This window comes from Bactrocera neohumeralis, chromosome 3 (genome assembly GCF_024586455.1).
Source record: "Bactrocera neohumeralis isolate Rockhampton chromosome 3, APGP_CSIRO_Bneo_wtdbg2-racon-allhic-juicebox.fasta_v2, whole genome shotgun sequence".
Lineage (NCBI taxonomy): Eukaryota > Metazoa > Arthropoda > Insecta > Diptera > Tephritidae > Bactrocera > Bactrocera neohumeralis.
This window is the reverse complement of record NC_065920.1, coordinates 61,469,113-61,492,876: the sequence shown is the minus strand read 5'-3', so window position 1 is coordinate 61,492,876 and position 23,764 is coordinate 61,469,113. Positions and strand designations below refer to the sequence as shown.

Genomic DNA, 23,764 nt, shown 5'->3' with positions numbered 1-23,764 from the left:
CGTTGCAGACGTGTGAATCCCGATCCCACATTCATAGAGAGCATTAAACCTGCATGATGAGACATGGCTTTATGAGTTTGACATGCAAACAAGTCAGCAGTCATCGGAATGGAGGCAAAAAGATGAGCCGAAACCAAAAAAAAATACGCCAAAGCCGCTTAAAAATCAAGGTGATGCTCACTATTTTTTTCGATATTCGTGGTTTGGTGTATCATGATTTTGTTCCGGAGGATAGACGGTAAATAAGGAGTTATACTTATTTGGCCGTATTGAGACGTTTGTGTGAGAACATCCGTCGAAAACGGCCAGAATTGTGGGGGAAAAATTCATGGATTTTACATGATGACAAAGCATCGAGCCACGATTGCGATAAAATTTAAAGCCAAAAACGCAATGAATACCATCAACTAATCAACCAATCACCGTATTTACCAGATTTGGCTCTGTGCGATTTTTTCTTGTTCTCCAAACTTAAATTGCCGCTCCGTGGAATCCGTTTTCAGTCGATCGAAGAGATAAAACAAAATTCGATGAAGGAAGTGAAGGCCATTCCAAAAAGTGTTATGAAAAAAAACCGTTAGCATAAGTGTATTACATCTGGTGGGGATTACTTTGAAGGCGAAAAAATAAATATTGATGAATAATTTAATATTTTGAGTTTTATTTACAGTTTCCGGGTAGTTTTTTGTGACTATATTTTCAAAAATATATCCTGGAAATATTAAAATATTTCTGCATTAGTTTTTATTATTTTAGGCTATCACATGATCACAGATGTGCCTCTTAATAATTGGCTAAAGAACACTAATGGTGGGAGGGTATATGTATATTAAAATAACGTGAAAGATTCTCCGGAAACTATTTCAGCAATTATTTACTTCCACGAATTTCTTGTTTTTTTTTGTTCCAAAATTAGTCTTTTTTGTAAAACATATAAACTTGCGGGAACCATAATACAAAAATTCTCATTCGACTCATATGTAACAGTTTCAGAGAAATTAAGACGTTTGCCTTTTAAAAAAATGGCATTCCTATCACATAGATAGATAGACTGAGAATTGAAAAATGCAATGCGACCGTTGCTCTATTGTGTCCAATCACTCATACAAAATCCAAATCCTCTCACTAGTATTTTCCACACAAGCACACATTCAATTTATCATACATGTTCTCGGCTGCTCAAATGAAAAAAAAAATTTTATAAGTTGCATCGGTGCTTTTTTGGTGTCATTGTGCCTCTACGTGTTCTGTGAATATGTGCTTGATCATGCATAATACTACATACATACACCTACATACATATATATATATATTTTCACATTATTTAATGCTGTTTTGAACGCATTATGCATGTACGTGATGTGCAGTTAACGAGCTGTGCTTGGAGACAAAAATCATTTTACATTCTTTAGTTACATAAGTAAATAATGTTCGATTTCTATATTTTTGAATGTATGGTATTCAGAGTAAGCGCTTTGGTGATCAAATTTCTAAATACTGACTAAAGTAAGTTCCTTAGGGTTACCGCATATACTAAAGTCATATTTAGAAATAGAGCTGCCAGCTATGGAAAAGAAACTATAAAACGCGTCCGAAATTGTGGTATATATGCGGATGGTCTTTAATATATAATATTTTAGAACAGGGTTGCCAACGATCGATGAAGTTACAATTTCGAAAAATATTTATAAATGAGCTCGCATATACAGCGTTTAGGAAAAGTCCTCAACAATTTGAGAAAAGGGTTGCTTTCATTTTAATGCAAAATTTTCTAGTAGAGTTACCAGCCTACGAAAAAGTTGCACTGAAATAAAATACTATTAGTGTGAAAATTTCTAAGGAGGAGATGAGAGGGCGCTGCGAAAAGTTGGTCGATTTTTATTGTAGACAGATTTTAGATATAGTTGCCACCTGTCTCCCGAAAAAAAAAACTGTGCGAAATATTACAAAATATGTACCGAAATCGGTAAAGCCTTTGGGAAGACTTGAGTTTATGCAAATTTTGAAACAGAGTTGCCACCTATAAAATGGTTTCAAAAAAATTGGTGCAAATATGGAGAGTTGCAGAAAATGTTTCGGTGAATCAGTAATTATTTAATGTAGATAAAAAAAGGGTTGCCATCTATCTGTAAAAACAAAGTTTTCAAAAAATTACAAAATGTGGACCAAGATAATAGTTTTTGGGAAGACTTTAATTTTGCCATTTTTTTTAACAAAGTTGCTACATATAAAAAAAAAGAAGAAAAGGGGTCTAAATATAAGGCGGTAAAATAAACTTCGCGAAATGTTACAAATTTTTACATATTTTGAAACAGAGTTGCCAATTTTATAATGAATATGCAAAATATTATGAGAAGACTGTTTCAAAAGCAAATCGCCTTATTAATTTTTTGCTGTGTAATTAAGTTAATGTAGATTAACGGCTTTTAGATTTACTAATCTTTAATTAGAATAACTTTTCTATGATTAGAACAAAAAAAAAAATCGAGCAACGGATATTCTAGAGATAAAATACGGCATTCGTGAAAGAATATTTATCAGAAAGTTCCATTTAAATTTGGGTCCACTTAGAAGCCCCTTGCAAACAAGGAAAATTTTATACTCAGCCATATTCATACGTATACATATGTAAGCATAACCGTGCCAATAAGCCGTTAAATGCTACGCCATAAGAGCTTTTATTTTCGATTTAATGAAATTAATTTCTGCATATGCTAGAAGAGCGACATCCTTGGATGCTTAACACCATTCAGCATGAGCACTAAATTTTTATTATCCACTCCGACTGCATACGTACACAGTTTGACCTTAGAAAGCACACATACACATAAACTAGGTTTATGTCTGAAGTTGTTTGGCAATAACGTGCATTTTGAGCTCAAAGCGCACAAAGCATACGCACATGTATGTGTAAGTATGTATATTAATAACTGTATACATATGTATGTACACACAAAAGGCCAGACATATTCGTGCAGACAATGAAGTGGAACTGTGGAGTAATTGAGTACAATTAAAATTATATTAAAATGTATGCGCTGAGTAAAAGCTTCGCAGCTGCACACATAACATATACATACATATATGTATGTGGAGATATACACTCTTACACACGTGAACTGCAGTCCGACACTCATAAAGCCATTTAAAGCGGAAACACTTAAAATGTGTTGCCATTGCTAACGCCACATGCAAAAAGGGCACAGCGCCGGCGTTGCTTGCTATCAAGCGTGACTGCTGCCAGCCGGTTTCTAAGGACCAAAGCGCACAAATTCACACGCATATAGCTTATATGTGCATTTGTTTGAGAGTATGTGTGAAGCCATTGTAGTGGTGCGAGTTGTAATTGCATTGTGTGGGCCAAAAGCGGAAACGCAGCAGCAGCTCTTCATATATTTATTCAAAGTAAAAAGTCGGCGTTTTTTCCTTTATTTGCTGCGCTTGTTCTTTTTATACCCTGAACAGGGTGTATGAAATTTGCGATGAAGTTTGTTATATCCAGAAGGAATAGATGGAGGTTCTGTAAAGTAAGCGATTTAGACACATCCTTTTGGCCTCCTGCGAACTAGTCCCTCTGTTGAGGTATCGGTCTGAAATTTTGAACACGTTGTTTTCTCTTCAAAAATCTGGCCATAACTGGGAACCGCCAATATCGGACCACTATTTGATATACAAGTAGCTGCCATATAAACTAACCGGTTAAATTTTAGTAATGGTATAGAAAACTTTTTTATTTCAAAAGATATCTTCACGAAATTTTGCATAGATTATTGTCTAAAGCATAGCACGAATGCCCCAAGAAATTCTTCAGATCGATCTACTATAGCATATAGCTGCCATACAAACTAACCTATTCAAATTAAATTGTGGTATAGAAAAAATTTTTATTTCAAAAGCTATCTTCAAAAAATTCAGGGCAACTTATTGCCTAAAGCAGGGCCACAATCTCTCAAGAAATTGTTCACATCGGAGCACTATAACATAAAGCTGTCATACAAACTGATCGATCAAATTCAAGTTTTATATATATACTATAGCATATAGCTGCCATACAAACTGATCGATCAAATTCAAGTTTTATATAGAAAACTTTTTTATTTGACAACTTATCTTCCCGAAATTTTTCATGGATTATTACCCAAAGCAACGGTACAATCTCCGAATAAATTTTTCAGATCGGATCACTATAGCATATAGCTGCCATACAAACTGTGAGGTCAAAATTAAGATAAAATTAGTTTTATGTTGTTTTAAGCTACAAGCAATGTACCTGTGAAGGGTATTATAGTATAGTTAACGTTTTTTCTTGTTTCTTTTTTGTTCATTTCACTCAAAAGACACGGTGAAGGCAATGCAGCTGTGGTTGAGTTAAGGATGCTACTGTGTGAAGTGCACTTCAGTCACACACTCACACACACATACACACAAAGGCAAGCTTACACAAAGCATACCCATACTATTAGCAACTCATACACGCATACATACTCACATATGTTATATATAATATTTGTGTTCAAGCATTCACTAGCATTCCTGTGTATGTGTGCATTTTACAATTTCATTTAACTGGCAGCAGCGCTTCAAGAAATTATTACGTCGTAAATATGGCTACACAATTATGAATGTGCAAGTACTTTAGCAGCCATACATACATCCAAATACATACTCATATTCCCATATACACATACATTTTATATTCATTTATATGAACACGCTGTGCAACTTGCAGTGCAACACACATTTATTTTTATATACATATACATATTAGGGTGCTTAGAGTTGTATTGGTGCAGTGAGTGCGCGACATCTTACATATATATTTATTCAATAGAAGAAAGGCGCGAGTTGGGGTAAGGAAAGTATTTAAACCTTTGGAAATTAACTTCATTACTTTTGCTGGTGCTTTCAACTGTGCTTTTAAGTGGATTTTCATTGCAGCATTTTAGGCATAATGCTTTAATTTGAAAATATGCTAATTTTTTTTGGGCTGTGCTTATCTGTTGGTGCATTGCAGTATTTTGAAATATTAGTTAGAGGTTGAGCTTGGAAGCTATGTGGATAGTCGCTAAAGCTTTCTAGTTCTTAAAATAAGAAAAAAAATAGTGAATGATTATTAATGTAAGGTTTTTAAAACTTTATTAGGTGGCTAATTGAGTTTAGTGGCGTTAGTGTTGTAGCTTTTTCCTAGCAGTATTTTAGTCGTAATTCGGAAATATCAACAGACTATGCTAATAGTCAGCAAAAAAACTCGTCTGCTGGTGCATTGCGATATTTTCGAATAGGAGTTATAAAGAGAGCTTTAAAGCTTTTTTAGCGCTCACTGGTTGGTTTAATAGTTGCGGTTACCACTAGTAAAGCTTCATTAATTTATTTTAAATTAGCGCCCATGCCGCTTTTGCTATATTACGAAAATTTATGAGTAGAGCTTTTAAGCTATTTAGCATTTGAAGTTTGTTCTTGGGTGTTTAAAGAAATTAGTATTCAATTTGATATGCAGACCTTTAACTTTTTGGTCGCTAGCTCTATAATTAATTCGAAAAGTGTTACAAAGCTTTTGGTATATTTTTGAAAAATTTCAAAAAGCACCACTCAGTGAGGTTTGATTTTCACAGTGGAAACTGCGGTTGAATTTATTTGATACTAAATATTTGAACAATCTGGTAGCTGCCAGAGGCTTTCTAAAGCTTTATGTTTTTTTTTATATATTTTTAAATTTAATAGCTTCGCCCGCTTTCACTGCGTGTAAATCATTAGAATTTGTCAAAAATGAACATAAAGCTTTTATAATTTTCATAACAACAAATATAAGAAAAAGACAGAGCTTTCCTGAGCTTAGGGTTAACGTGTTTGACACACTTTTTATACAAGTATACACTAAATTTTTATTATTAAAATCAAGACTTAATTTAGGCATGATGAAAAGCTCAAGCTCGTGCTTCAATTTAAGATGGCCAGAATGATTATAGAAATACGAATTAAGTTTATTTAGTAGCGGAGACTTTGTTTCAAATTGTATTTAAATTGTAGAAAAAAACTCTAACTTTACTTCTAAAGCTTTCAGTTTCAACTAAATATTATCTTAAACCAGGTGTAAGACCAAAATTATAATTCAAACTTCAGAGCTTTTTTATAGAGCTTTCAGTTTTCAACTTAATTCAAACTTCAGAATTTTTTTAGAGATCTTTCAGTTTTCAACGAAATCATTTCTAAAATATGTTTTCACAATAAGTCACTGATCAATTTCACAGTTATTTAGAGAGTTTATGTTACTTTGAGGGTTTAGGTTATTTAGAGAGCTTTCAATCTTCAACTAAACTTTTCTAAAATTTTTATCTGCAATAATCCAATATTTCTGAGCTGAAATCCAGAGTAAGTATGATGTGCGAAATACAGTACTAATAAAGACGTGATGCTTATGCATAGTAAAAGCTTTAAGCTTAGTAAAAGCTTTCAACGACAACTAATACTAAGTGACGTTACGGTGCTGACATGGTGCTTAAAGTGCTTTTGTGTAACCATTTAGCGTCATTTATAAACATATTTGTAAATCATAAATCATAGCATCGCGTTAAAAGTGCTTTTTGAAAAAAAAAATCGATTTTCAAATTAATTAAGTTCTTATACTAGGCTAGCATAAGTAGCGTTCTTACAAATAAATTATTACTAAATTGTGCTATTTTTATTATATAATATACATAAAGAAGTGCTCTAAAAGTGGTTCCTACGAAATATAATTTACTGTGATAGGCTTAATACGTAATCGTATGTGTGTTTATTCTAGTGATTTCACATTTTGCATATATGAAATAATGCTTGCTACTCGAAAATAGCAATAATTTTTTGAAAATGTCAAATAAATTAGTGCAGTGCAGCGTTGTTTCACACTTATTCGTTCAAATACATATACATAGATAAAGTGATTTGCAAGTGACTTTGCAGGTGATTTGTGCAGATTGATTGATGTAAATAAATATTAATGCAATTTAAAGAGAAAATAAAAGCTTGATGTTTGAAGTTTTTTAATCAAAATAAATATATTATGCCTTGCATAATTACAAAAAAAATTGCGAATATTTATTTTGAGATTATAAAAATCACATGTGAAATTGTGACAGGGTGTGTCAAATGAGAAATGTCAAGCATTATTATTGAAAAAGAAATATCAAGTTATGTGTTGGTGTCGAAAATTCTATTACACAAAATATGTGCAATAAAAAGCTGTGCAAAAAATCATGAAATATGGTGCAAAAAAGTCCATACTGCGGCATGGAATGCTACACAAAACAGTTAAAAAAATATTGCTGTGTATTTCGATTTATAGATAAGAGGCGAATTTTTAGGTTATGTTGTGGGTAATTAACAGTTTAGTTATACACATACTTAATTGGTTGTGCATTTTGTGTTAATGAGTGCATTTTTTTAATGAATATGTTTTATGAATATGTAGACAGACATGCTTATCATGAGAGACGATAACTAAGTAAATTTAAAGCAGGCTACTTTGTTTTTTAAATAAAAAAATATTAATATTAAAAAAGCCTTGCAATGAGATTTAAATACGTATGTACATTTAGATTAATATACAATTTGCATAGCAGGATGCGAAATGTACTAATTAAATTACATAAAGAGAGATATGTAAAATATTTTAATTACGTGATTTGCACTTGTCTCTGAAAATTAAATCAAATGGGTTAAAAAAAATGAAAATCATAATGGATAAAATTGATATGTACTAACGTCGTACGTTAACACAGTAAATTATCTCAAGAAGTTTTTGCTGAAAAAGAACTATGAGCTGCCATTATCTATACCCATAGAAAAGATTATTCTCTCCTCCATCTGATTTTTTATAATCCTAAGAAAATAATAAAAGCTAGGAGTGAAATCTCGGCTCGTCGATCGTAGAAAAACTAAACTAAACTTCTTAAGGTTGTTAATATCCATTAGGAGTATATTAGTATACTCGTATTAAAGTGATCGAGTAGAAACTTTAGACCATAAAATCGGCACTCTATTACTCTTCTCGGTTTTTTTCTTTCAACAACTTCAAAGAGAATTCTTTCGTTCGTCTTGGCTGTTAGTCGTCATCCACTTCTGCCGTAAACTACTGTTTTACCCGAAAAAAATAAGACTCTGAAAGCGCTCATTTGGTCCTGATAAACTTAAGTCAACCTATTAGCGCAAAATTTAGACATGCCATTAAGTTCGAGAAGAAATTGGCTCCTATAAACACGCATCGAAATGTGAATCTTAGTTACTAGACATCATCTACGCCACATGTAAATTACTATTATATCCGCAGAAGATCCTCATGTAAGTAGATTAAAGCAATTTTACTAAGATATGATAAAAAAATTGATTAATAGCTTTCTTTGAATTTGATTTCAATCGAAATTTAGCATTTTGGAACTTACTAAATTATTTGGATAGAGAAAAAGTGGTTTCAATATTCCATAATGCATATAAATTTCCTTCCTTGTAAGCAGTTTGCATATACTCGGTAATATTTGGTTTCAACAAGACGGCGCTACTTCTACCACATCACATCAATCAATGGATTCATTGAGAGAACACTTCGGCGAGCAGATAATTTCACGTTTTTAGCCGGTCGATTGGTCACCAAGATCGTGTGATATCACATCGTTAGACTTTTTCCTGTAGGGATAGGTAAAGTCTCAAGTTTATGCGGACAATCCCGCTTCGGTTCAGGCCTTGAAACAAAACATCAGGCTAGTTACCAGTTGAAATGCCCGAACGAGTCATCGAAAATTGGACTCAACGGATGGACCATCTGAGATGTAACCGCGGCCAACATTTGAAACAAATAGTCTTCAAAAAATAAATGCCAAAGGGTGTACCGAATGATAATAAATATTCTCGATTGAAGTTTCTGTGTTTTTTCTTTAAAAAAATTAGGGGACCTCGAAATTATATTTTGTAAATCAATGTGAATTATTAAACTATTCGAGTACAGGGCCATCTAGCTATTCGCTAAGTAGTTTCTATAGTGAAAGCTTTATTCCAAACTTTTCTGAGCTTTTTGGAAATTTTATGCCGGAAAATATCTTTCAATTTCTATATGTTTATACAGTGCGTTATTCTTTAGTAATATTATTAGAATTTTGAAGATTTTTGTGCTTTCTTTTTCAAATAATTTTTATTTATTCTACAATGCTGGTAATTTTTTAATGAATTTCTTTCCAAACGCCATTAACTGCCTAGAATTTTATCCGTAGAGTTATCACATATAATAATTAATTTTTTTTAATTTTGCAATTTGATTAACAAAAAGCTTTTAGGCAGGGTCTCAAAAGCCCGAAGTAATAAAAATCAAACAATATTTTTATATACAAATATTTATACACAACTAACTACATTAAAAAAAAAAAAAAACGTGCACAAAAATGGTAATTAAATCCAACGAGCTTTGTCTCTTCTTATGAAATGACAATGATGGGGTGACGTAAGGGCAGTAATGTATAGCAATGCATATGTATTTGTGTATGAACATTAACGACTTGCAATTAATAGCGTTTTAAATATAAAATATACATATATATATATGTTTGTGAAATGATAAAAGCGAGACAAGTGCATGTAGCAAATAGATAAAATGGCAATTGCAATTAAACAGAGCGACAAAAAAATTATAAAGAAGCGGGTAGTATGTGCAAAATTTACCAAAATGTACACAAACATAGAGACTATATGTATGCAATTAATAGAAAAATGTACAGTTAACATAATTTTTTTTCGTCGAAGTGAAAGCAGTAAAAAAGTTGCTTTTTGAGTTGCGTGTCAAATCGAATAATAAATTTATAAATATGTATTTATAATTATTGCATTGTTTTTTGCAATAATATGTAACTTAGTGCTATAGCAATAACCACAAAAATACAAAGTGTGAAATATATATATTTATACATATATTTAGTTGGTGGTACATACAGTTATAAAGTGCATTTCAAAAACTTTTTCCAATCAAATGGAAATTTTATGCGTACGCTTACTAAATTGTATTTTTTATTAGATTATTTATTTTTTTCAATACCTTGTAGCGTTTAAATGCGTAAAATGCAAAAAATTCTTTTGTGATTGCGCCAAAAAATATGCAATTTGTGCCAATGTAACGAGTAATTTCTTTTTTTTCGAATATATTAAAAAAAAAGTTAATAAAAAACAACAGAAATTGCAAGAAATAATAAATTAATAATAAATTACATAATGAAAAGTTAATTTAATAAATTAAAAGTCCCAGAAATATACATATTTGCATTAAAAATATTGCAACGAACGTTGCGCCATCTAACGCGAGCGTTCTTGCAACATAAAATTTTTTCTTAATAATATTTTCAAATCATAGACAATTAATTGTTAAAGTTAATAGACAGTTAGCCGCAGATTTATTATTATGAAAATGCGAGTTTAAATGCTGTTATGTATTTTTTCAGCTAAAACACAACATTTTTATATGCTGCAACGCGCCGATGCATGGCATTGACAGTGCAAAAGCAAAAAAGTAACACAAATGTATCAAAATGTCTGCACAAATTCCAATTCACTATGCTGTAAAAATAAATATTTTGCTTCAGTAAAAGTTTGTGTGAATAACTAAACATTTTTGTTAACTAAAAACCAAAAAATACTTCGAAAACATTTTGTGACAAATTAAATTAATTATAAAAATTAATTAAAATCTTGGTAAAGTAATTTTTTTTTAATTAATTAATTTTTTAATAAATATATATATTTTTTAAATATGGATCTTAAAGTAAAAAAAAAAAATGTAAAAAAAAAAAAAAATAAATTAATTTCGTAAATTATTAAAACATGAATCGCTTAATTTTTTAGTAACAGACATAAGCCTGTAAACTTTTGCGTTTCCAATATATGATAGGTCGCGCAAAAGCCATAAATTCTGAGTGGGGTGCTAAAATATCCAATTTTTTCTAAGAAAATAACGGGTGAACCAAAAAAAGATATACTTTTTTTATCTAAAAAAAAAGGTTTGGTGTGGTTTGTGGGCCGGTGGAATCATCAATCCATTAGCAGTATCATGGCCACCACTCTCAATTGAGTCCATAAAAAAATTCTTCTATGGCGGTTCCCGTCTATAAATGGGACACAACTCTCTCTCGAGGACCGCACCAAGTACCTTGGGGTAGTCTTGGACAGCAAACTTTTGTGAAAGCACAACGTGGAAGAAAGAAGAAAGTGAGGAAAGTCAGCAATGCTTTATGTGTGGGTAGGCAGATGCTCGGCAAAACCTGGGGGCTACCTCCCTCTCTCATGCACTGGTGCTACACATCTATAGTTAGACCAATTCTGCTCTACCGTACAGTAGTATGGTGGACAGGCGTACGGAAATCCACCTACCGGAAGCCAATTGAAAGGGTTCGGAGGCAGGCTGCGATATGCATAACGGGAGGTTTAAGAACAACTTCAACGGCAACTCTTAAACTGGCAATAAACCTCCCACCTATAGATCCCTTCGATGAAAACTGCGCAACGGGACAACTATTGGCTGCAAGAGAATTTACATGTAGAACCTTCGGGCATAGCTCGGTTGGTAAAGGCAGTTGGGCAAACACCGACCGTTGGATCATGTACCAACTTTTCAACTGAGAAAGAATGTTTTAAGTAAACAAAAACAAAAAAGATGGCTGGCGTAAAGGTATGTTAGCTGCACAACACTCTGTCCAGAGTTAAGGCATAAGGCAACCTTTTAAGTAGCCGGTCCACTGCAGTATATTTAAAGCTGAGGTTTTTGCTATTGCGAAAGTCGCGGAGCTGGTCTCTAATGCAACTGCATGATGCTATAGACACTCAAGAAGCAATCGAGGCAGCATGCTCGTATCGCATATCGGCCAGAAGTGTCTTGGGAAGCAGGTCAGCAGGGGAAAGTGCTGCCAGAAGTAAGCAACTTAACTTTTACTGGGTGCCAGGCCACAAAGACATCGCGGGCAATGAAATAGTGGACGAGATTACCAAGAATGGTGTGTATCTCAACCTGACTCGATGGAACGAGCTACTAGAGGGAAAAACTGCAAAAAGGTAGATCGGAACTATAGAAAATTCATACTGGCAGTCGATAGTAGAGACTGTAAGAGCATGATGGTAATACTAACTGGTAACGGTATGGTAGCGACACACTCCCGCAAGATGGGGCTTACAGATCGGGTAGATTGCAGGAAATGCCTAGAACGGGGCATCAAGAAAACAATGGAGCATCTCTTTTGCACTTGTGCCGTATTTCGCAACACTACGCTGTAAGCATCAGCCCCACAGTATGATATACTGGAGGAGGTATCAACAGTGAAGCCGCAGAGTCTGTTAAAATTCGCATCAAGCGCAGGCATCCTAAACGATGACTACTCCTCTTGAACTTAGCAGGTGAACTTCATCTGGTATCGCAAAGGACCATACAGGTCTATAGGTGGCTTATTGGCCTACCAGATTAACCTAACATAACCTATACATAGATGGATTTAGAATAGGTATTATAATTTATCTAAATTGTTCTCTACTGTTACTCTGCTCTTTTTTAATAGAACTGTATATATCAGAAGAGTGCTATGTAGAACAGCATGTTGTTCTGATGTTTCCTGAAGCATATATTATTTCTCAGTTGCAATTGAAAGATAAAACCTTGATGTGGACATATTATCAACATTTTGAAAAAAAAATTATATTTTTCGGTTCAACGTTTGTTCCCAAAATTTGAACGAACCCTTAGGATACCGCTTTTATAAAACCAACAAATTTAAATACCTGGATCTAGAATGATTTTTAAAACTCTTTTCGTTAATTTTATACCAAATGAAATTGAAAGATATAAATATATGAAAAAATATTATAACGAAATTATACATGGAAAATTTTAAGATAAAAAATATTTGGATAAAACCAAAATAATAATTATAGATTACAGAAAAAAGGTTAAAGAAAATCAACAGTTTAACAAACCAACACATAAACAAAGGCGTAACAACTACAAATAAATTATATATTTAATATTATTATTTATATGATTATGTGGTTATATTAAATATGAATTGGGTTATATATAGATATAGATATGTATATATGTATGTGCTTATTATTCATGTTTATGACGTTGACATCAAAAATTCGGTTGTCAGCGCGCCATCCAAACACTGAAATGCCTATAAAAATATAATTAACAAGGAAAAATTTGTCGAAAATATTATTTTTTTCCAAAAATGTATGCCGCATTTGGTAACGTTGAGACAAAATTCAAAAATGTCAACATTTCATTAGTAAATTATGATGCAGTAAATGAGAAAAGTTAAAAGAAAAATTGTGTGTGGCGAAATTTGTATGTTTGCTATGACAATGTTGTAAAAAAAATTAATAATTAATTTCCAAAAATATAAACTCATTAATTATATCAATTTAAATGCAGAAATGTAATACAAATAAGAAAAAATATTAATGAAATATCATATTTGTATCCGCATTGAAATTTTTTTTTGTTTTTTTTTTCAAAATTATAAAAATTCTATCAACATCATTTTTTTATTCTCATTGAAAAATTTTTTTTTGCGAAAATTTTTTTAAATTATAAAAATTCTTTGAAATTTTCTATTAAAAATTAGTTTTTCTTGAAATAATTTATTAAATTAAATAAATTTTTTTTAATTGCCGTTTTTTACTTTCGAAAATATTTTTCTTGTGGACAAGAATTTAAAGTTTCGCTTAAAAAGTTTTTTTCCAATATTAATTTTTTTTTGATTTTTTAAATTTCAAAGTTACAATTAGCAGAGTTTTATTACGGCAAATTATAAATCTCGCTATTTTTTTTTTGTTTTATAGTAGTCATAAAAAAATATTTTGTTTAAAAAAGTGTGTGTATTTTTTATAAAAAAAAATTAAGTAAAATATTTTATAAAATCAAGTTTGTGTGATAAAATGAAGAAACATTGATTTTTCTTTCATGCAAATGTCAGAAAAATCATTAAACATTAATAATTTAATATAAAAATATATTTTTTTAACTAAAAATATTTAATATTTCTTTAAAATTCACTCTTCATAATAGAAAAATAAATGCAATTTTTGTAAAAAAATAATATAAGGCATGTGTTATAGATATTACAAATAATATATACCCTACATGATTAAAGTAAAATGTTTCTAAAAAAAATATTATCTTAAAAAATTCTTCAAACTGTGTTGCAAACTCATAAAATATGTTAAACTGCACATAAAATAATATTTTTTTTCATGAAAATTATATTTTTTTTATGAAAATTAAATTTAAAGTAAAAAAAAACACTTAAACGAGCAACGCTCGCTTAACTATACATACCATCTTCGTGTGTGCGCACAATGATCGGATGCGAGCGCGGCCCATCGCCCACCGAGGTGCCGGCCAGCGTCCAGATCTTGTACTCGGTCCAACGCTTCAACTCATCCAAAACGATATGTGTCTTATTCAAGGTGGTTATGGTCGCTTCGCTATCGGCACGGCCCACCTCGACAAAGAAGACCTTGTAGTAGATGATGCGACCGTTGGCACGCTCTACGGGCGGTGGCAGCCATGAGACGGATATTGTAGTGGGGCTGGTGGCCATGGCGGTGATATTGCGCGGCGGTGCACCTGGTACTAAGTGAAGGAAATCGGAACGGAATGGAATGGAACGTACAAGTTTGGTTTTCGTTTTTTTTTTTTAAATGCAGTTGTTTTGTGGTGACAATGGTTTGGAGTTGATTTAAATATTTTTTAATATTTAATTAAGTTTAAATTTTTTTTAATATATATTTTTTTAAATTTTTTATAAATATTTTTTAATTTTTTTTTCAAAATATTTTTGTTTTTAATTTTTAAATATATTTTTTTTAATGTTTTAAAAATATTTTAAAATATTTTTTTTGTTTATTATTATTTTTTGCAGATATTTTAAATATTTTTTTTTATTTTTTGTATGAAACAATGCAATAAAATTATTATTTTTTGATTAATATGTTTTTTGTTTGTGGTTTCGTGGCGTTTGGTTTGGTTGGTGAGTTGAATGGTTGGTTGTTGTTGGTTTTTGTTGTGATAGCAGCCAAAATGTATATATATGTTTGTATTTTTTGTTGTTTTTGCATGTAGTTTTTCATATTATAAAATATATTTGGTTTAATAAGTTTAATATATTATTTTGTGGTAAATTTTTGTTGTTTTTCCAGCATAAGAGTAACACAAACGCAAAAACATGGATCGCAAAAGCAACGCAAAAGCAATGAAATGAAATGAAAAAGAAAAAAATTACATACAAATTAGCAAATCATATGTTAATGAAAAAGTAATTATTATAAAATTTAATGCATAACACTTTAAAAATAATAAAAGTCAAATAAAAATGCTTAAAAAACTGTAACAAATATATTAAAAATAATACATAAGTAATTCACCAATGGTTTATGCAAGTATCAACATTTTCAATACTTTTCGCAATTTTTGTTGATTTTTTTTTTTTCAAATTTCATGAAATCTTGCTCTATTTTCTGTACGTCAAAATTTTGCGCATATTTTTTGGTTCATTTTCATTTAAAACACGCCCATTTTAAATAATGTGCTTAAGGGTTTCGACTCAATAAATTAAAAAGCATTAAATTGCATTTAAATATACTTTTATATTATAAATGCAAATTTATTTTTTTATATATATTTTTTTACATTTAAAACTGTGCTAAAAAATGGTGCTTCTAAGCTAGAAAATAATAAGTAGTGGCTTGAGTTGTTTTTTCTTCACACACTTCTGCTTATGTGCTTTTTATGGTCGGGTGCTAAAAACACACACAATTTTTTTTATTCAAATATTATTTTTCATCACTTAAACATTCAGGATTTAGTAAAGAAATAAATTCGTATTTCAAAAGAAACATGCAGCACGCAAAATAGAAGAGAGAGAGTAAGAGAATTGGTGCATTTTTTAAGTAAGTAAATGAACTCAATAAAACAGGGTGTCGGTAATTATGAAAAAGCAAGGCATTTGAAAACTCAAAGGTATTAAAATATCTGGTTTTAACGTTTAATTTTTTATATGTAGCAAAACATATTAAAATTAAGACTTTTTGACTTGTGCAATTTACTGTACAATAGTTGGATTTAAGGGATACTTTTTATTAAACACAAATTTAATAGTTTTTAAATTAATTTGTTTTTTTTTTTAATTTTTGTTCTTTTTTTGCATAAACCATTTTGGAGCGAGTGTGGGATATACAATTTTGGACGAAAAATTAGTTATAAACTTAAAGTTCACTTATAATAGTAATTTTTTTAAGGTTATGGTTTAGGATATGGGATAAAAATAATTCATATATTTTTAAACATTTTAAACGAAGATAAAACACTTAAAATTATTCACAAATACAATTTTACACTAAACACATAAAAAAGTTCAAAAAATGTAAAATTATTAAACACGTAAATTAGGTATAGTACAGAGTTGCAACAATTAATAAATTATAATGTTGCAATTTTTAATAAATTATAATATTTTAATTTATAAAAAATAATAATAATTTTTACATTGTGATTAATAATAATATAAGCGAACGGAATTGAGGAAATTTTATTTTTCAAAGTTCTTAAAAAGTGCTGACAGATTAACAATCAACTTACAAAAAGCTTTAATAATAAAATTTTATTTCCATTCACAGAAAGCTTTTGACCTAGAAATATTAATGTTTTTTTTGAAAGCTCAGAAAGCAAAATGTTTCTAAAATTATTGTGCTTAATTCTATCAGATAGTTTTTGATCAAAACTTTTACTGTTTTCTTTGAAAGCTCAGAAAACTTTATGTAACAAGAATCGTATTTATGAAGTAAAGAGTGTCTAAAACTATTTTGGTTAAGGCTATCGATAGCTTTTGGTCTAAAACTTTTAATGCTTCCTTTGAAAGCTCAGAAAGCTTTATGCTACAAGAGTTGTTTTTATGAAATAACCAGCTTCTGATTCAAAACTTTTAAGGTTTTCTCTGAAAGCTCAGAAAGCTTTATTGAACAAGAATTTTCTTTATAAGGCTAAGGTTTGATATAAATATTTCGCTTAATTCTATCAGGTAGCTTTTGATCGAAAACTTTTAAAGTTTGCTTTGAAAGCTCAGAAAGGTAACTGAAACAAGAATTGTGTTTGCTTATGATCCTAAACTTTTAATGTTTTGTTTTGAAAGCTCAGAAAGCTTTATATGACAAGAATTGTGTTTATGAAGTAACGTGTGAGTTCAGATAGCTTCTGACCCAAAATATTAAATGCTATCTTTTAAAGCTCAGAAAGCTTTATGTAACAAGAATTGTGTTTATGAAGTAACGAGTGAGTTCAGATAGGGTATTTGCTTTTATGAAGCAAAGAAAACGAATTTGCTTAATATCATTATATATTGCATGGCAAATGTGCGTTTATAAAAGCATGAAATATTTATTTTGCTTAGTGGTAAATGTTAATTCTAATTGGAAACTTTTGCAAAGAGTTTTTAGTTTTGATGAAAGACGTTGAACCGAAACCGCTAACTCAAAAACCTTACCTGTTGTGAAAGCTCAGAAAGCTTAATGCTACAGTAGTTGTATTAATAAAGTATAGACTGTCTGAAATTATTTTTCTTCATATTTCTATATGTTGGAAAACAGATCAGCCGCTGGGTCGCATTTGAAATCAAGCAAACATTTATTTTGCATAGTGTTAAACTTTTTTTCTTATGGGGACTTTCCCTATGAAAGTTTCTGATACTCTTGGTACAAATAGTTACAAACCAAACGGCGTGTATAGTTTGGGAAAAATATTGTACCTGTATTGTAAACTAACGCAAATTTAAATGAACTTTTCACGGAAGAAAGTATAATGCCATTGCCGTGTAATTTTCGCTAACAGCGTAAAATATCGAAGTTTGATCGCATTTGAACTTAAAAAAATATATATGTATATACATCTATTCATAGATTTGCAAAATTTCTATATGAGCTTTTGCACTGAAAGCTTAAAAAGCTCTTTCAATTCGATTCTAACCAGAAACCTTTGGTTCATGGTTTGGAAGATTTTCAGACCTATATATTCTTATAACTGCAAAACTTTGAACTTTGAAATCTCTATATGAGCTTGCGCTCTGTAAGCTTAAAAAACTTTTGCAAATAGACTCCAATCTAAAAGCTTTTTTTATTTAATGATCGTGCGGAGAATTTTCAAACATACATATTCGTATAATTGTAAATATTTGAAATTTCTGTATGAGCTTACGCTCTGAAAGCTTAAACAACTTTTGCATATCGATTCCAACCGAAGAGGTTTTAAGCAAGTTGCAAAAGTTTCTATATGAGCTTTCGCTATGAAAGCTAAAAAAACTTTTGAAAATCGACTTCAACCTAGAAGCTTTTATTAAATAATGATCGTGCGGAGGATCTTCCAACTTACATATTCTTATAAATGTAAAAACTTGAAATATCTATATGAGCTTTCACTCTGAAAGCTTAAAAAACTTTTTGCATAACTTTCGCTGCGAAAGTTTAAAGCTCTTCCAAGCTTTTCCAAATGAGCTGCAACCAAAGAGCTTTCGTTATGTACTCATCGTTTGGAAGATTTTAAAACTTAATTATATATGTAGTACATGTTCACAAAGCTCACTGTTGCACTGAAGCTTTTCGAGCTTTATTTTTGATAACACTCTTTAAGATTCAGTGTTGCACAAAAGGGTCGAAATATCAAACTAGTAGAATAAAGGTAGAAAGTCTACATTTTCATAAAAGCACACAAATTGGATCACAGTTTAGATGAAGATCAGACAATGTTACTAAAATTTTTATGCGAGTTGTGATAATTATAGAAAAACCATAAAAAAATTAACGTTTTTTATGCACCTGAATTGGATTATATGATTTCGTTCTAATACGATTATGGCATTGAACCACATATTGCATTTCTATAAGTTAAAAAGTTTCGATGTTTTTCACGTCGATTTAAAGATAACTTTAAGTTTTTTCCTCAATTCCGCTAATTAGCACTACATAAGTACTACTATAAACAAATAAAAATTACATAAAATATCCGTAGGCTTAAAATATATACAGTAAATGACTTACTAATTTGTTAAACAAACTGTAAACTTGCAGCGTCATCATTATCACAACAATTTCAACAAGCCATGCAACATTGGAAAAATATAAAAGTTGCAAAAAATTTATGAAAATAATTGAACAAGCAGCTACAAAGGCAAAAAAAGCAAATTGCTATTTTTAGCAAATTAATTTTTAAAGTATGAAAAAAAGCTTTAACACTTTGTGTACAGCTAATTAACTCAGCAAATGCAAATGAAATATTAAAAATAATAAAAAAAACAGCAAGCTGTAAATGAATGGAATTTTCCAATAAAATGAGCGTTGAACTTTGACCCTTACAAAATTTTTATCTGCATATGCTACAAAAGCAATAAAAAAAGCAACATATAAATATAATTTCCTCAATTTATGAAAAAATAACAATTAAATTAATTAATCCATAACTATGCGACCTATGAATTAATGGAAAAACAATTGTACAAATGAAGCAAAAGGGTAAATTCAAAAAAAAAAGCAACAATAATGCTTAACACATGTTGATGAACTCAGCGAATTGAAAGCAACTTGTACAAGGAAGCTTTTAAAAACGAAAATAAAAAGTAATAGCATTTACAATAAAATAACAGTGTTACAAAAAATTATAATTTATTAAAGAAACAATTTTCATTAATAGAACCGATGTAAAAATAAATTGCTTAATTATGAAATGTGTGAAAACGCGACTTTTTGGGTTTTATTGTTGCCATTAAAGATATTTCCACAGGATTAAAAGTCAGCATATTGTTGTTAGCGTGAAATTTTGTTCTTAATTAAAAATTAAATTTTTTTCTTAATTTTCCAAGGCAATTATGAATAATTTTTTGTACTAGCATATAATTGTTATATGAGAAAACGAGCCAAAGCGCCTAAAATTATACTACTCGCTTCTATTTAAAAAATTGCTTTTCAGGGATCTTAGAAATTGAGCTTTTGTGTCAGAGAAAATGGACCTAAATTTAGAAACCATGTTTTTCTGTGAGTAAACAGTATGTATTTTTTCTCAAAGTGTCCAGATAGAACAAAGCGCCTCACAGTATACTAAGTAATATTACTTTTATGCGCTGAAAAGCATACTTTAATTATTTTACTGTCAATTTCAGGAATATAATTGTACAATCTTTTTATGTGAATTATGAAGCATTTTCGTGCTCATAATATTTGTCAAAATTGTAGCTGATGATTTGCTAAAAGAGTTGGAAAGCGAGACGCATTTGCACACAAAACAAAAAAGAGAGGCCGAAATGCTAGAGTACGGGTAGTGCTCGAAAATTCAACGAAAAGATGTGGCGACTAACATAAGGTTTCAAGCCAGGAGCATACTCTTGTAGAAGCGCCAGAGGTGACCTAGTTACTGATGACCACAGCATACTGAAATTATGGAGTGAACATTTCTACAGCCTGGTAAATGGCAGTCAAAGCTAACACCATGACATGGTGAATCCTATTCGCCAATCGAGCAGACGTTCCATTGCCCGACCATGAAGAAGTTCGAACAACGATTACCCCTCTGAAGTAGAACAAAGCGGTGCAGGCCGATGGATTGCCGGCCAAGCTATTCAAATGCGGCTGTGAAGAACTGATAAGGAGCATTCGTTAGCTTCTTTGTAGAGTATGGTCGGACGAAAGCATGCCCGATGATTGGAATTTAAGTGTGCTCTGCCCAACACACAAACAGGGAGACTTCACAATATGCGCCAACTACCAAAATGATGTAATTTACAAGTTCTAAAAGAAGCGTCTTCATATTGGCTTTTCGTTCCCTTGTGGTAGGATGTCCTATAGTAAACTAAACTTAAGTAAATGAGTTGCTCTAAAAAGTGCTTTACCTAGCTTTGGTAAATGAGTTGTTAAGTGTCTGAAGAGAGCTGTAGTTTAGTTATAAATAAGGCAACTAATATTCATATCGGCTTAGATGTAGAGAGACTGTTGGTACTCTAAAGTTAGGTAAATGAGTTGCAATGTATCAAATTTAAACTTTTGTGAGAAATAATCCGCTGAAGACTCATTATGAAATGACATTTTCTTATAGCGCCTAAAAATATGCTTGCTTCATAAGTATGGAAAGCTATAATAATGAAATTTTCTATTGCACCTAAAGATTGTATGCTTTATTGCCATGGAAATATTTTTTTCGCGCCTAAACGTATGCTTCATAAGTATGGAAATACATGAACAAAGTCAAAATTTATTTATATCTGATGTTGATATTAATACCATATACTTTCAGGAGTGGACTGATTTTATAGTTCATGTTGAAGCAAGTTATGGAGATTATAAACGCAAAAAAAAACCATATTTATTTATAACTGATATTGATATAATTGCTGCATACTTTTAAGAGTCGTAAATAAATGCGTTTTCATTGATTGTACTATATTGTTTTCTTCTTTGTTGCTGTCTCCGCCAACGCTTATGGGTTACTATATAGACATACTGAAAATCTAGTACTTTTGTTGTATGCACATTATTTTTATTGATTTTGCTTCTACGCCCAAAAGTATATGCAACAATAGTTGAACAAAACTTGACGAAAATAAAAAAAAAATATTTATACTCCTAAAATCAAGCGCTAAGCAAAAGAGTAAAAAATTTTCTCCAAAATAACAAGCTTTAAATAAAATATTTAAAAAATAAACTAAAACATAAGCATACATCTAGGCTGATTATGAAGCATAAGAATTCACTAGCATATTTGATTTACTTTGTGGGTTGCTAAATATCGCATGCAACATATTTATAAGCATACAAGTGAGCATAATACTCATAAAATACATTTGCAAATAGAAATATCAAAAAAGGTAAGAAAAAAAGGACACATTGAATTAAAAAAAATATATATATAGCATAAGTGGGTGCGAGTGGGTGCTGCTTTTTGTGCTGGTGCAAGTGCTGGTGTTTTCAAAATTTTCATTTAAAATATTTTGCATATAAATTTGTGGAATATATAAATATTTATTTATTTTTTTTGTTTTTTTTTTTTTTGCATAATATAGTACATACAAAATTTGTTGCAATTGTTCAGTAAAAATTAATTCTATTTATGCGGGTATTGTATATTACGCTTTATTTTGTGCAACATTCTTGCATTTTTGCTTGTTGTCATTGTGCGGTGCCTTGCTTTGTGCACCATTTATATACATGCATGCATTTTTATTTCACGTAAATATTTTGGAGACTTACTACAATTGCTTTTTGCTTAGCTAAGGTGTTGGTGCTGAAATAATTCACTTTATTTTCACACAAATTCACTCACACACATAAGCAATTTGCTCACTGAAAACTGGAGAAATTGAAAGTTAAATGAATTACAAAAGTATTATGAAAAGAAATTCAAAATAAACGTAAAATTTGTGCTAAAATAAAAGCAAAAATTATTTGTTATTTTGTTTAAAAACTTCTGTTTGAATTGTTTTCATGTAATTTCTCATATATGTAGGTATTTCGGTTGAACGTGCGCAGTTGTGAGTGTGTGTTCATACACTTATTCAGTGTATTTGAATTTGAGTATGAGTGAAGTTGGAAAAATAAAGTTAAAAAATTGCTGTGAATTGGCATGTTCGAGTGTGCAACTAAGTTTGGTATCACTAGAGATTTGAAATTGTTCGAAGCAGATGTAAACATTTCATGCATAAGGGTACAGAATATAGAAATTATTCTTTTATACCCTGAACAGGGTTGCCTCGTAGTTTGTAGCACCCTGCAGGAAACGTAGGAGAACATGCAAAGTGTATATAACGGGTGATCCAAGTAGTCCTTTTTTCAACAGCCTTGTTTTGACAGATCGCGCGCGAGTTGTGTTAAACTGCCTTGTTATTTTTGTATTGTGTTGTTTGACATTTCATCATGGAAAGACTTTCGCTTGAACCACGTCTACAAATCGTTCATTTTTATTACGAAAATTCACGTTCTCTAAAGAATGTGTTTCACGCGCCCAACTTATGGTCAACATAATCGGCCTACTGAGCGTACAATTCGCAACACCAACACCCATACAGCTTCTGCAACAACTGAAGCCGCTCGACCCAAGCGAAATCGCTTCGCTCTATGGGCTCCTGAAAAATTCCCAGAAGATCCGACGTTTTCGAGCGACATTTTGTTCAGCGATGAGGCCCATTTATGGTTCAATGGGTACGAAAACAAGCAAAATTGGGGCCTTTGGGACAAAGAGCAACCTGAAGATATTCAAGAGCTGTTATTTCATCCAAAAAAGTAACAGTTTGGCGTGGTTTGTGGGTCGGTTGAATCATCGGTCCATATTTTTGGCTGAGCCGTATTCAACGATTTAATTGTTTCATTTATCCTGATTCTGATTCTGATTTTTAATATAAGATCGGTTATATTTAAAATGATTTACGAGCCAATAACTATTGTGATCGAGTTCCACCTGGATTTAATTGGTTAGTGTTTAATGTGAAGGAATGCCTTACATTTTTTTTAGATATTTTCCTTAGTCGACTTAACGAATCATACTATTTTAGCATATCTAGAGTTTGTACGAAACTGTTCCCATAAGATTAGTCCATCTACCATTGTTAACGACAAAAACTTCAATCAAGATATTGTTTCAAATATAGCTTCTTAGCAATAGTGTTATGGGAGAAGTTCTCAGCACCTCTTTCGTCGATCAACTGAACAATTTTTCGATGATGTTTTCGGTATTTAGTCA

The 23,764-nt window shown here is 31.0% G+C and overlaps 1 protein-coding gene and 1 long non-coding RNA gene across 8 annotated transcripts in view; one reads left to right on the top strand and one right to left on the bottom strand.

Moving 5' to 3' along the window:
* Positions 1 to 23,764, bottom strand: part of LOC126752855 (tyrosine-protein phosphatase Lar) — a 966,561-nt gene that overhangs the window by 24,968 nt on the left and 917,829 nt on the right. For 3 of the 7 annotated variants that reach the window (XM_050463852.1, XM_050463855.1, XM_050463858.1), the window contains one exon: positions 14,336 to 14,632. The exons of 2 other annotated variants lie outside the window; for them this stretch is intronic. In XM_050463852.1, the coding sequence (XP_050319809.1) occupies positions 14,336 to 14,632 (297 nt within the window). Of the gene's footprint in view, positions 1 to 14,326; positions 14,633 to 23,764 lie in introns of all 7 variants that reach the window. 2 more of the 7 variants (XM_050463853.1, XM_050463854.1) reach the window with 1 other exon arrangement.
* The window catches only part of LOC126752869 (uncharacterized), a 143,929-nt gene that overhangs the window by 43,844 nt on the left and 76,321 nt on the right, over positions 1 to 23,764 (top strand). The gene's annotated exons all lie outside the window — the stretch shown is intronic.